Genomic DNA, 13,074 nt, shown 5'->3' on the forward strand with positions numbered 1-13,074 from the left:
ACAGCTGAATTCAATGATTTGGAGGAGTGTCCCAATACTTTTGGCAATATAGTGTATATCAGGTAATGTACCATAACCGAAAATGAGACCATACAAAGCTGCCATAGAGTTTGAACACCTCTAGGATCAGATTCCATGTATAAAGAGATCACCTCACTTTTACTGTACTTACAACTAAATGCAATATATCACTTATCTTTCATAATTAACCACTTCGCCTATCACACAAGTTCACCCCTTATGGACCAGAGCAATTTTTACAAATTTGCTATGGACTTGTTTGTTCAGCCTTAACTTTGTCATTACTTAAGATAACATAGATAGTAAGGACAAACAATGCTTTCTTTTTGTGATTTTTCTTGCAACAATTTTTTTCTGCAATCCTTAATCAAACACAACAAAACTAAAAAAACTTTTTTCTGACAAGTGTTAATTTAAAACTAGTGTTGCTGCAAGTAAAAAGTGTACATTGTATTCTGTAATTTGTCCTGTTGAAAATAACACCAAAATTATGATTCTGGTACAAAGCATTTCAAGGTTAATTTACAAATAAAAGCGTTTTCTTGTTTTTATAGGAAATGTATAAATATATGTTATATATGTAAAAACATTAACTAAAAAACAAACAAAAAAGTTTTCATGACACTTTTTTACTTGTTAGGTTGCTTTAAATGACATCAGCAAATCAGAGTTCATTACTTAAAAGGGTAAGTTCACCTTAAATGTTCCACCCTAAAACCGGGTGGAACATGTAACATGTTGCCACTGCTGCTGCCGCTACCTATAGGACCTAACACCTTCTCCTCGAACTCCTTATCACAATTTTTTAAAAATGTAGCTGCGCAGGGCTCTGCCCACCTGGCAGCGTCATTCATTCAGAGAGTTCTGTGAATGGGAGAACAAGTACGGACAGCCTTTCCAGCTGTTGGCTTGTAGTTCTCAACTACCAGATGGCTGGTGAGCACTCTAGGTAGCTCATGATTTCTTCCTGTCATTGTGTAATTGCCTGCCAGTACAAGGTACAGGCAGACCGCTTACACTGACAGTGTGCAGGAGCCCTGCATTGCACCCATTATCTGCTGATCACTGTGGTACAATGCTTTGCAGGCACCTAGTAGAAAAAATAAATTCACTTTTTTTTTCCTGCAAAAATAAGTGCATTTATCCTTAAATCTGCAGACAAATTAACAGAGTAGATAAAAGTATAACATTATGTTAATTTTAATCTTTTCTGTTCTGGTCTGGGGAGTGTTTTGATAAACACTGTCAGGCTCCTTTTTTAACAGTTTCAGCTGCCTTGTGTACTGAGCAGTCCCGGCTTTGATAAATCAGAGCTGAGAATTGCTGGGAGTTGGGGGGGTGAGGGGTCCCTGTAGCAGGGTTTACAGACTGGACATGCTACACATGCCTTGTGTACAATGAAGAAGTTCAAAATCTGGTACAGAACAGGAAAAAAAAAAAAAAGGTATTTCACAATTTGCCAAAATGATAGGTACTAACCTGTTCTTTAACAGCAGTGTGCACATTGGTAAGGTAATGTTGACATATCTGACAAAATACTCTCATTTGCCTCTTCAAATTGATCAACTCTTCCTACAAAAAAAAAAGTACCATCAGATCAAAATTTAATGCGAACTTGGCACAAAGACTAGATCAATGAAGGAATACACCACAAATACCTTCGATGAACCCGCCTCTGATATTTTTGCCAGTTGCCATAGAATCACATAATGTGTGCACTGTAAAGCATGAATGACAATCTGAAAAATAAATAAACAAGGTATATTTGAAACTCCGCTGTCATCAAGATTTTATTATGCACATAAATTCAACTAATTTCAAACAAACCTGCTCAGGCATATCTCCATTTTCTATACCAGTTTTCAAAAGCTTGTAATTGCTGCTGAATAAATCCCACCTAGAGAGGTCATGTGCACTAAAAAAAAAAAAAAAAAAAAAAAAAAAAACAATCAAACTACTGTTAGCTGTATTTTCCAGCATACACATTACATCAAATGCTGCCAGAATCTGCCTTTGTCATCCAACAATAAGCAACAAAAGAAAAATATAAGAGGTTGCCTTAGAATTATCAAAGTGAGCCCCTCATCTATAGACAATGCAAAGAACAATAGAAGCTTGTTGTAATATCTGCTGTTAAATTATCCTCACAGACATTGAGGAAGTAAAAGGAAATCTTCCTGACAGGACACAGACTTGATTCACACATGTGCAGTGCAGATTGAAGCTCAGGTTTAACAGCTAATTGATAGAGTAGTTCACAGGTTCATGTCAGGTTTACATTAGGTTCATGACAGTACTAGCTCAGGATATTATCTTGTTCATACATATGCAGTTTAGAAACGGTTCCCATAGAAGTCAATAGCCTGTAATCCGTACCTGAACCGGACTGCTCTGCTCAGAAATCAAACAGGACTCTTTTAAACCGCACTGAATCTGCACCACACATATGTGAACAGGCATCATAGGAAGCAGTGTTATATCAAATGTCATGCGGATTGGATACGGTTCAAACCGCATCCAATCCTCGTATATGTGAATGGGCACTCTCAATGCAGCACATTCAGGAATTTCGAACACAAACAAAATGTATCCTGTTCGGAGTCTTGCTATGTCCAGAATGTAAAGGTCAAGAAGCTCAAATCTAGCCAACCATCAGTCAAGTAAAAATGTTTGTTTGTTTTACTTTATTGTATAATATTACTAGGTCAACACCAGGAGAAACATCTATGTAATAAGAAACCTATACAAAATGATTTATGAAAAACACCTTACTTGTGGAAAGCGGTTATTCGTTTTAGCGTGGACAGCACTTGGTATGCATCATCTTCATCTGGCTCCTCTTCCTAGAAAGGATTATCAGAATAATACTATAAAACACAAAACTCCTAAGCTCCAAAGAGTATTCTGATAAAATGTACTTTATTTAATTAGGTTCTTTTACAAAATAAAAACATCATATGGAAGAACGGTCTGTCCAGGAAGTAATCCGTAAGACTTGCTGCTGGATGATCATGTGACTGCAGGTTCAGGCAAGTGAAAAAGGGGTTTAGAGAGTTTGTCAACTGAGTGATCATATTGGGGAGGGGGGGGGGGGGTGATTACGTTGCTACTTGAGTTGGACTTTAGAATCACCTTAAGGTTTTAGATGTATATGAATCCTTAAAGACTTACATTTAAAAAGACAAACATGTCTATACTTACCTGCTCTTTGTAGTGATTTTGCACAGAGCAGCCCCCGAACCTCCTCTTCTCAGGAACTCAATAGGCGCTCCTGGCCTCTCCTCCTGTCAGGCACCCAAGTATGCGCACTCTCCAGCCCATTCACACATGGAGCCATGGCTCAGCCCTGCCCCTTCTCTCTTCTCATTGACTCGCTGGCTGTGATTGACAGCAGCAAGAGTCAATGAGAAGAGGGAGTCCCAGGATAGTTGAGAATCCAGTGCACATCGCTGGATAGAGAGGGACCTTAAGTGAGTATTGGGGGTAGGAGCTGGGGGGGATGCTACACACAGAAGGTTTTTCACCTCCATGCATAGAATGGATGAAGGTAAAAAACCTTGAGCCTTTACAACCAATTTAATATGGAAAGATGATACATTTGAAATAAATCCCACTCACCTCTTGCAAGAAGTCCTCAAGAAGGCGATTGAATTTATCTGCCAGTTCATCAATTAACTGACTTTTCGCAATGTCCACTCTGTTAAATATTGTAAACTCTTCATTGCAAAGTGCATGGTAGGTTTTAGAACACGCTTCCAAAACATCTGTATCTGTATGCTTTTCTACAATATTCCGTATTTGCCGTAATAATGCCTCTAAATGCTTTAAAAGGAAAAAGAAACAAGAAAAAAAAATTAAGGAAAAAAAAAAATCACATCTATAAAATTTGTCCTCAGATTGCAAACATGTTTTATTTAAACAATGCATGGGAACAAGAAAGAACATTGGTGCAGAATGCATGCAATTTATGTTGGCTCATATATAGTTACCTTTTCCAAACGTCCCGTTGTATAAATTTCCAAGTCAAAATACTGCGGCAGCTGCAGAAGATTTGTCACTTTCTCTGCATCTACTGAATACTATTACAAGAAAAACACATTTGTAAATTATTTTTTCCCCATGTTTGTAACCTAATTTGGTTAGAATCGTAAGAACACAAAGCATTCGCTCTAGCAGAGATCATAGAGCTAATGGCAGGAAATTAAGCAAATGTTTACTATCTTAGTCCACCTTAAAGTGCACTGTGGAAACAGAGGGTACACAAACTTTCCTCCAGGTTTATGATCTATAAATCAATTTGTGTCTGTACTCGGACGATGCACTAAGCTCCTATTTTGCTATAAAAGAAATTCACCAGAGGTCCTAATAAAAAGAATGCATTGGGTTTATCAAATGGATTTACAAAACCAAGATGACTTAGCTCATTTCTGCTTATATATTTGTCTTTTCAAAAGCAGAGTTGATGGGATAAATATATCTCTTCTTACTAGCCACAGTAGGCGAAGCTAAGAGTTATGTAAAAGAACAATTTGCTAAAAAAGTCACCAAATAAAAACAGAGTGACTGAACCTATTTGCCTACTGAAGAATTGTTTCTGGGGGAAAATAAAAACCTTGCAGATTCAAAAAGCTATATTTAGAAATGGTTACCAAGTTTGAATCTCTAAAAGAAACACAGCAGAGGATATAAATGAAACAAAAGCATTACTGGTATCGGTACCTGAACCAGCGCACATAATATTGAAAATTACCATTTTAAAAATGACTTAATTACTACCAAAAAGAGGTTAACAAATGCTTATATATTATTATAAACACATGACAGTAGTACACACTTTTGCTAACAGCTGAGGGAGGGATACTGCAAAGAGCTCTGTAAGCCGTGTTTTGTCATCTAACTGGGATTTCTTTTCTTTCGCAGTCAACACCTAAAAAAGAAAAAAAATGAATTGGTTATATGAAACAGCTTTATTGGACTAGACAAGCTTTCAATATGTCAACATTTACAAAAAAAACTACAAAATTACAAGTAAAAAAAAAAAAATCAAGTATAACTAAAGGCAAACCTATTTACTTTTTTTAGTTCTGGATAGACAGGAGAGAGATTAGAACACCTGTAAGATTTTTATTGCTCTGTGTCCCTGGTAAGGGAGATTCGCCCTCTCTATTTGTCATCGTTATGTCATCATCAAAGGTCAAATAAAAAGAAAATCCAAAATTTTGGAAAGTCCCACAACAAGAAATGAGGGAAAACCTAATGGGGACACTAGTTATGGAAAGCCTATTTTGGATGGATGTCCTCTCCCTTCCTGTTTTGGCTATGGACCAAAGAAGTGAAGGAATACCTCCCCAATGGGACAGATGGGAAAAAAAATAAAAATTGTCCCTTACACCAACAATTTTATATATATATACATACATACATACATACATATACACACAGTTGTGTTCAAAATAATAGCAGTGTGTTGAGAAAAGTGAATAAAGCTCAAAATCCTTCTAATAGCTTTTATTTCCATACACACAAATGCATTGGGAACACTACACATTCTATTCCAAATCAAAACATGAAGAAAAATATATCAAATTTGTGTTGTTCCTCTAAAAAAATTGAAGAAAAGTGAATATTAGACTGTTCAAAAAAATAGCAGTGTTTGTATTCTTCTTTACAAACTCAAACATTCACTATATAAACTGAAAAGTTTGAAGATTTTGCTTTCCTTTGAATCACTTAATTAATATTTAGTTGTATAAGCACTGTTTCTGAGAACTGCTGTACATCTGTGTTGCATGGAGTCAACCAACGTCTGGCACCTGTGAACAGGTATTCCAGCCCAGGATGATTGGACTACATTCCACAGTTCTTCTCTATTTTTTGGTTTTGCCTCAGAAACTGCATTTTTGATGTCACCCCACAAGTTTTCTATTGGATTAAGATCCGGGGATTGGGCTGGCCACTCCATAACGTCAATCTTGTTGGTCTGGAACCAAGATGTTGCACGTTTACTGGTGTGTTTGGGGTCGTTGTCTTGTTGGAACACCCATTTCAAGGGCATTGCCTCTTCAGCATAAGGCAGCATGACCTCTTCAAGTATTCTGATGTATTCAAACTGATCCATGATCCCTGGTATGCGATAAATAGGCCCAACACCGTAGTATGAGAAACATCCCCATATCATGATGCTTGCACAACCATGCTTCACTGTCTTCACCGTGTACTCTGGCTTGAATTCAGTGTTTGGGGGTCGTCTAACAAACTGTCTCCGGCCACTAGACCCAAAAATAACAATCTTACTTTCATCAGTCCACAAAATGTTGCACCATTTCTCTTTAGGCCAGTCAATGTGCTCTTTGGCAAATTGTAACCTCTTCAGCACATGTCTTTTTCAACAGTGGGACTTTGCGGGGGCTTCTTGCAGATAGCTTGGCTTCACATAGGCGTCTTCTAATTGTAACAGTACTCACAGGTAACTTTAGACCTTCTTTGATCTTCCTGGAGCTGATTGTTGGCTGAGTCCTTGCCATTTTGGATATTCTTCTATCCATTCGAATGGTAGTTTTTCGCTTTCTTCCATGCGTTTCAGGTTTTGGTTGCCATTTTAAAGCATTTGCGATCATTTTAGCTGAGCAGCCTATCATTTTCTGCACTCCTTTATATGTTTTCCCCTCTCCAATCAAATTTTTAATCAAGGTACGCTGTTCTTCTGAACCAGCATGTCATGACTGTTGGATTTCTATTACCCTACTACACCTGCTAGTTCTTTTTTAAAATCCTCTGTTATGGCAAAATTAAACAAAAAAAAAAAAAAAAAAAAAAAAGGATTTTTGTATTGTAAAAATCTGTTTCTTGAAGTTCACAGAGGGACAGAAGAATTAAAGTTTAGAGACAGTTGGGTTATACTGAAGCTTACAAAAGGATATGGACACTGGCAAACAAAAATGAAGCTGACCTGTCTGGTATAACCTCTCCACTCCCAGCATGTCCAAGTTTTGTAGAAAGCAGTGCCCATGATAAGTTTACAAACACAGCAGTCGGACCTGTATCCCTAAGCAAAATCCATTAAATAAATTTTATGGTAAATTCATTGGGAGGCACACGATTCAAAAATCCAATAATTTTTCCTCCTGAGAAAAGGCCGAGGATGGGGCCAAACCCATCAGCCACAGGTAAGGACTACAAGGAAGTAGGGGGACAACAGTCCAGACTGTCAGTGTGAGGCCCATGAGAAGGGACACTGCGGGCCTTCCCAGAATGGTTAGTGAATCCTGTGCTGGAAAAGCACAATGCAGCACTGGGACTGCTGACCTAGCATTGGGATCTGATATGTTTCATTGCTTAACCAGGAAAACTTAGTTTAGAGTACCAGACGATGACTTGGGTTACCCATGAACCAATGTGAAAACACTGTTCTTCCACAGATACAGTACAATGAGTGTAAACATTGTCACCCTTACCCAAGACAATGGTAAGCTGCAATATATTACTTTTTTTTCATGGGATTTAATACATTTTATATCACAGCTTATTTATTTATATATTATGGATAAAAAAAGCATAAAGACGACAATTATTAAATCTTCAGAATTACCCTTTTTCCAGTTCCTCTACCAACAGGAGGATGGCATTCAGCAGCTTGTCGAATAGTACAGAGCATTATTTCAATTAGTGCACTTTCTTGCCGATCTGTGAGAGCTATAAAACAATGGAAAGCACAAATTACATATTAAAAAATTATGGTGAGAAGACATGTAGAATATATCATTTTGTACTGTACCATATTCTACGAGTTGTAAGTACTTTATTTTTGAAGAAAAAAAAAAAAAGTGATTTTTGGTTTACCTGTAAAAATCCTTTTCTTGGAGTGCATCATATGATCTCTTCATATCCATTACAATATGGTTATGCTGCCACTTTCAGGTGATTAGAATTGTACACTAGCAGAAAAAAAAAAAAAGACAGGAAATCTCCCAGGCATAACCCCTCATAACTAGGCATTGCTTCAGTTTTGTAGCAAGCCATGAAATAAGGAGAAGGGGAAGAAACCCTGTATCCATCCCACGATATAGGGTATCGTCATATCAAATTACAATAGGGATGTCCCAAAGCAATGAGTGAAGGGAAGGCAAAATGGCAATAAGTTAACAGGCCCCAATATACCCCATGTACAAAGGCAAGCGCCAAGGAATGAGAAGCAATGGGTCTCTGAAAGAGGACCCCTGATGCTGAAACTTGGCCTTTGATTGTCCTCAAAGCCAGATCCTGGCTAACCCCAGATTGGAGAAATGCCAGGATATGACCTCTGACATACTTACAAGGATGAAGTCCTCAAGCTGGGAAATACGAATATTGAGTGCAGAGACTGCAAAGATATGACCATCATACTAGCAAAAAAACTGAAGCCTTGGCTAACAGGGAGGGAGTCCTGGCAGAGGACTTCCCATCTTTTTTTTTTTCCCCCAATCACCTGAAGGTGGCAGCATAACCCTATTGCAATGGACAGGAAAGATGTTCTGTGTCCAATAATGTTCAATAAAGAAAAACTGAAACTATGCCTAGCTGGGAGGAGATTGCTTGCAGCAGAAGTCAATCACTGGGTCACGTCCGGCGATTCTTGACTGGCACTCGGTGATCGGCGCTAACGCTGAGAGGGAAGAGATCTGTGTGTAAACAACACAGATCTCTCTCCTGTCAGCATAGATATGCTGCTTTCTAAACCTAAACCTGTCTCCCTGAACCAGCACACAGCACACAATGTAAGTACAAGACAACACAGTTAACTGTTTGATCGACCCAGATGTTAACCCCTTCCTGCCCAGTGTCATTAGTACAGTGTCAGTGCTTTTTATTAGCACTGATCACTGTATTAATGTCACTGGAGATGTCAGTTGCCACCCAGTGTCAGAATGCCAACCAGCAATAAGTCGCTGATCGCCACCATTACTAGTATTAAAAAAAAAGTCAATAAAAATTCCAGTGTATATATACCACCATTTGTAGATGCTAGAACTTTCACATAAACCAATTAATTTACATTTATTGGGATTTGTTTTAGTAAAGACACGTAGCAGAATACATTTTGGCCTAAATTTATGAAGAAATTTAATTTTTTAATTGGATAGGTTTTATAGCAAAAAGTCAAAAATATTATCTTTTTTGCCCAAAATTGCCGGAAAAAAAGAAAACCTGCATAGGTGATCAAATACCAACAAAAGAAAGCTCTATTTGTGGGAACAAAATGACAAATTTCATTTATGTACAGCGTTGCATGAGCGCCCAATTGTCAGTTAAACTAACGCAGAGCTGTTTTTCAAAAAATGGCCTGGTCAAGAAGGCGGGGGGGTAAGTCTGGAGGGAAAGTGGTTAAGACATCCATTATTTTTCTGTCTGCCACTGTTTAGATTTCCATTTACTTTCAGTTTGGTCACTGAGGTAGTGAATTAACACTTCCATGCTGAGCTCAAATGGTGTCAGAAATGTGGGCCTTCTGAGGCACTGAATATCTGCATTTGTGCTGGTAGTGCATTCCATAATGCGATCTCAGCACAATGATCAAGCTGTCACCAACAGCTCCTGGTCTCATACTAAGGAATGGTCACGGTAAATGGCTATCACCATTCACTGTGATCATATATTAGACTTTTTTCATTGTTCTTGTTTGGCTAGGAGAAAAAAATTGCATGTAAAAGAAAAAAAAAAGAAAAAAGTGGTTTCATACACCATGGGTATGTACGGGCATGTACGTTCAAGTGATTGGACACTGGCAAAGCTTTAGAGGATACACCACCCGGACATCTCCCTTACAACCCTACACCACTCCATTAAGTTCTCCATGTTGTAGCAAGCAATACAGAGCAAACAAAAAAAATGGAAGGGGAGGGTATGTGAGGGAGGATGTGTCCTCTACTGTATTTGCAACATATGGAATTTAAAGATAAGTCAAAACTCCTCTTATTTTAATTGTGCAGTGCAGGACACAGGCAGAGTATTCATACACGAGATGTCCCGTAGGGTGGGCAACCACGAGGCCAACAGACCTGTGCTAACAGGCCCAACAACAAGGGTCAAAGACCCAACCTCAGACAGCTTCTGTGAGAACCTGGCAACCAAAAGCTGCATTGGCAGAAACTGGATGTCCACCTGGTAAAACTCTGAAACAGCATAAACACAAGATCAGGTGGGCTACAGAGGCTTGGTGACAAACTGCCCAGGAATTCCCACCACTGTGGGAGAATGGGCATGTAAAAGCACAGGAGGAGATTTCTCTTAGAATTTAAGTTCTTGCAACCAGACTTCATATCCATCATGCAATGGTGAACTTTAAAGCAGGGAGTTCCCATGCAAGATTCAGGGACCAAAAAAGTAATCTGTCCATCTGATTGGAGAAGAAGCCTTGACGTATACCCTAATGGCTCTGACTACATCCAGGCAATGTACAGAAAATTTCTTTGGATACTTAGGAGCAGGACACATGGATGGGAGGACAAATGTCCTCACTGACGAGGAATATTGAGACCACCTTTGGGAGAAAGGATAGCCTTGGGTGTAAGACAACCTTGTCATTGTGAGGTATAAGAAATATTCTTTACAGGAAAGGCCACCAGTTCAGAACCAGTTCTGGCTGGCCTGGCCTGTGAACAAAAAGACTACTTTGCGTAAGAGAACCTCTAAGGGAATATCCCCAATAGGTTCAAGGGGTGTTTTCTGCAGGGCAGATAAAAACCTACTGAGATCTCAAGGAACCACAAGATGCTACAAGGGGAGCACAATATGAGATAAGAAAAACAAGGCAGAGTGAAGCCACATCCATCCCACTGTGGTCAGTTTTAAGGCTGTGCTGGGAAGCACAGCCTGCTTGCCCTCCAATGGCCACAATTTGTGCTGACATGCCCCCTTGCACAGCTAATCATTGGAAATATCAGTGTAATGCTCTCTCTTTGCCTCTTACTCACCAAAGAAAGCACACCAAATCTGCACAATATAATAGAAGTTTATGGTTCGGTGCAGCTGGTCTGCAGACGCACTGTGCTGCACCCAGAGATTAGTGTGAAAGCAGCCTAATAGTTATTAACCTTTATAGATGCTAATATGACCACTGCTAAAGAGCTGTGTGTGTGTGTTTAATACACTGACCATTTTTTCCCCTCTTCCAGCTTCTGCTGGCATCGCTCTTCAGGCTGCTAGAAAGGCCCCAGATGAACTGCACTTGGTATCACTCTGCCTGGGATAGGAACTGTTGCTACAGAGGAAGCATCGGCTTATGCGGCCCCTATTCTCTCCATGGCCGTCTGCTTGCTGAGCTGCCAACACTGGCTTGATGCACTCTGATGCTCTGGGATGGTGGGTCATGATCAAAAGGGTTGCCGATGAGGGCTCTGAGGGCCACAGGTTGGGCACCCCTGATTTAGGCGATGGAAATTGAGATAGTCCAGTCCCAGATGCCCACACCAGGGATGTGGACCACAGAGATCGCCGAAAAGTGATTTCTGTTCAAAAGATGATCTGGTTCGCTTCCACTAAGGCAGCCAGACTCTTGGTGTCCCTTAATAGTTGATGTAGGCCACTGCCATGGCAATGTCTGACTGCATATTTATTGGGTGACTCTTCAAAAGGGGGGGCCAGTGCATCAGGTACAGCCTGATTGCTCTGAGCTCGAAGATGTTGATGGGAATTTAAGGACTTTCCCACTGATATCAGCTGTGACTTAGAAGCCCTGAGTCCTGAAGAGGGCAATCAGAGGTGCCAAGACTTTTGTGAACATTCTGGGAGCAGAGGATAGACCGAAAAGCAGTGCGACAAATTGGAAGTGGTTGCCTGCCACTGCAAAGCACAGAAAGCACTGATGAGGCAAGTATATAACATGCAGATACACATCTTGGATGTCCATGGATGTATTTCCCTCGTCTCAGACAGGCAATTACTGCCCTTGCAGATTCCGTGTGTATTGCTGAATTTTGAAGGAATCTGTTGAGTGATTTTAAATCCAGAAGAGAATGAATTGGGCCTTGGCTACCGCAAAGTAGTGGAATCTTGAAACTGTCTTTCTGTGGTATTGGCACAATGACTTCCTGGAACAAAAAAATAGTGCAGGGTATTTGGCAAATCCAACTTTCCTTGGGTATTTAGTGAATTAATTGAATGAGGAAAGAAGTGAGGGGTAACATTTTGAACTCTATTTTGTACTGCTCTGAAACCCACAATTGAATCCACAAGTCTGGGATACCTGGAACCTAGAAAGAGACAAAACTTTAAAAGCCCCCTTCCCCACCCCCACCACAGGAGTGAAGGCTCCAGTCTGATTGTCTACTATTGGATAGTATAGACTTATGAAATTGTGGCGTTTGTGAGTATACATCTGTTTTATCCCTCAATAAACTTCTTGTCGCTGAGGTAATGCACAAGGCTGGTGCGCCTTCTTTTGTTCTTTTTTGCAGCATTGTCCTAGACTTCCCCAGCCTTCTAAAAGGGCTGCACAGCTTTGATCATTTGGTGGATATGTTTCGCTAAGGATGGTCTGCCCACTAATTCCTGATCTGGGTCTCTGAGCACAGGAGGCGATTTGTTGTTTCCTCCCTCGGGGGTATAGAACTTCAGCAAATCTGCACCTGCAGGTACTGTCAAGAATCTGAGGGAACCCTTATCCTTATTTGGGAATGCCCAAAATTAAAAGACTTCAGGAATGAAGTAGAGAGTATGATTCAGACTATACTGGGTGTATCCCTTAATAAAGATCCAGCCGTGTAACTCGGTGAATGACTCTCCACTATCCAACAAGAAATTTAAAAACTCTGCTGAAATATTTGCTCACAGTTGCCAAGGCCTGTATTCCGAATTAATGGAAAATCACGAACTCCTCCACAATAGCTCATTGGTGGGCAAGGATTGAAGAAATACAGGAAAAGGAAAACCTCAACATGCTCCTGAAGGAACAGGAGGACAAATATTTGAAGATTTGGACTCCTTCATTCTTTTAGAAACCATCCAGTTTCTTTGACTATATGCATGGAAATACCCTGGAAAGAGACGCATCACTAGACACCCGCCCCCACCCAGCTC

The 13,074-nt window shown here is 39.8% G+C and overlaps 1 protein-coding gene across 1 annotated transcript in view; it reads right to left on the reverse strand.

Annotated features, from left to right (window-relative positions):
* STAG2 (STAG2 cohesin complex component) overlaps positions 1 to 13,074 on the reverse strand; it is a 163,688-nt gene that overhangs the window by 34,336 nt on the left and 116,278 nt on the right. Inside the window, exons 17-24 of the mRNA XM_089677198.1 lie at positions 7,610 to 7,713; positions 4,856 to 4,948; positions 4,011 to 4,100; positions 3,640 to 3,843; positions 2,794 to 2,864; positions 1,849 to 1,936; positions 1,680 to 1,760; positions 1,501 to 1,593 (exon numbers count right to left, since the gene is read on the reverse strand). Coding sequence (XP_089533324.1) covers positions 1,501 to 1,593; positions 1,680 to 1,760; positions 1,849 to 1,936; positions 2,794 to 2,864; positions 3,640 to 3,843; positions 4,011 to 4,100; positions 4,856 to 4,948; positions 7,610 to 7,713 — 824 coding nt within the window. The remainder of the gene's footprint in view (positions 1 to 1,500; positions 1,594 to 1,679; positions 1,761 to 1,848; positions 1,937 to 2,793; positions 2,865 to 3,639; positions 3,844 to 4,010; positions 4,101 to 4,855; positions 4,949 to 7,609; positions 7,714 to 13,074) is intronic.

Source organism: Staurois parvus, unplaced genomic scaffold, assembly GCF_062004578.1.
Source record: "Staurois parvus isolate SC_StPar_1 unplaced genomic scaffold, SC_StPar_1.0 ptg000181l, whole genome shotgun sequence".
NCBI lineage: Eukaryota > Metazoa > Chordata > Amphibia > Anura > Ranidae > Staurois > Staurois parvus.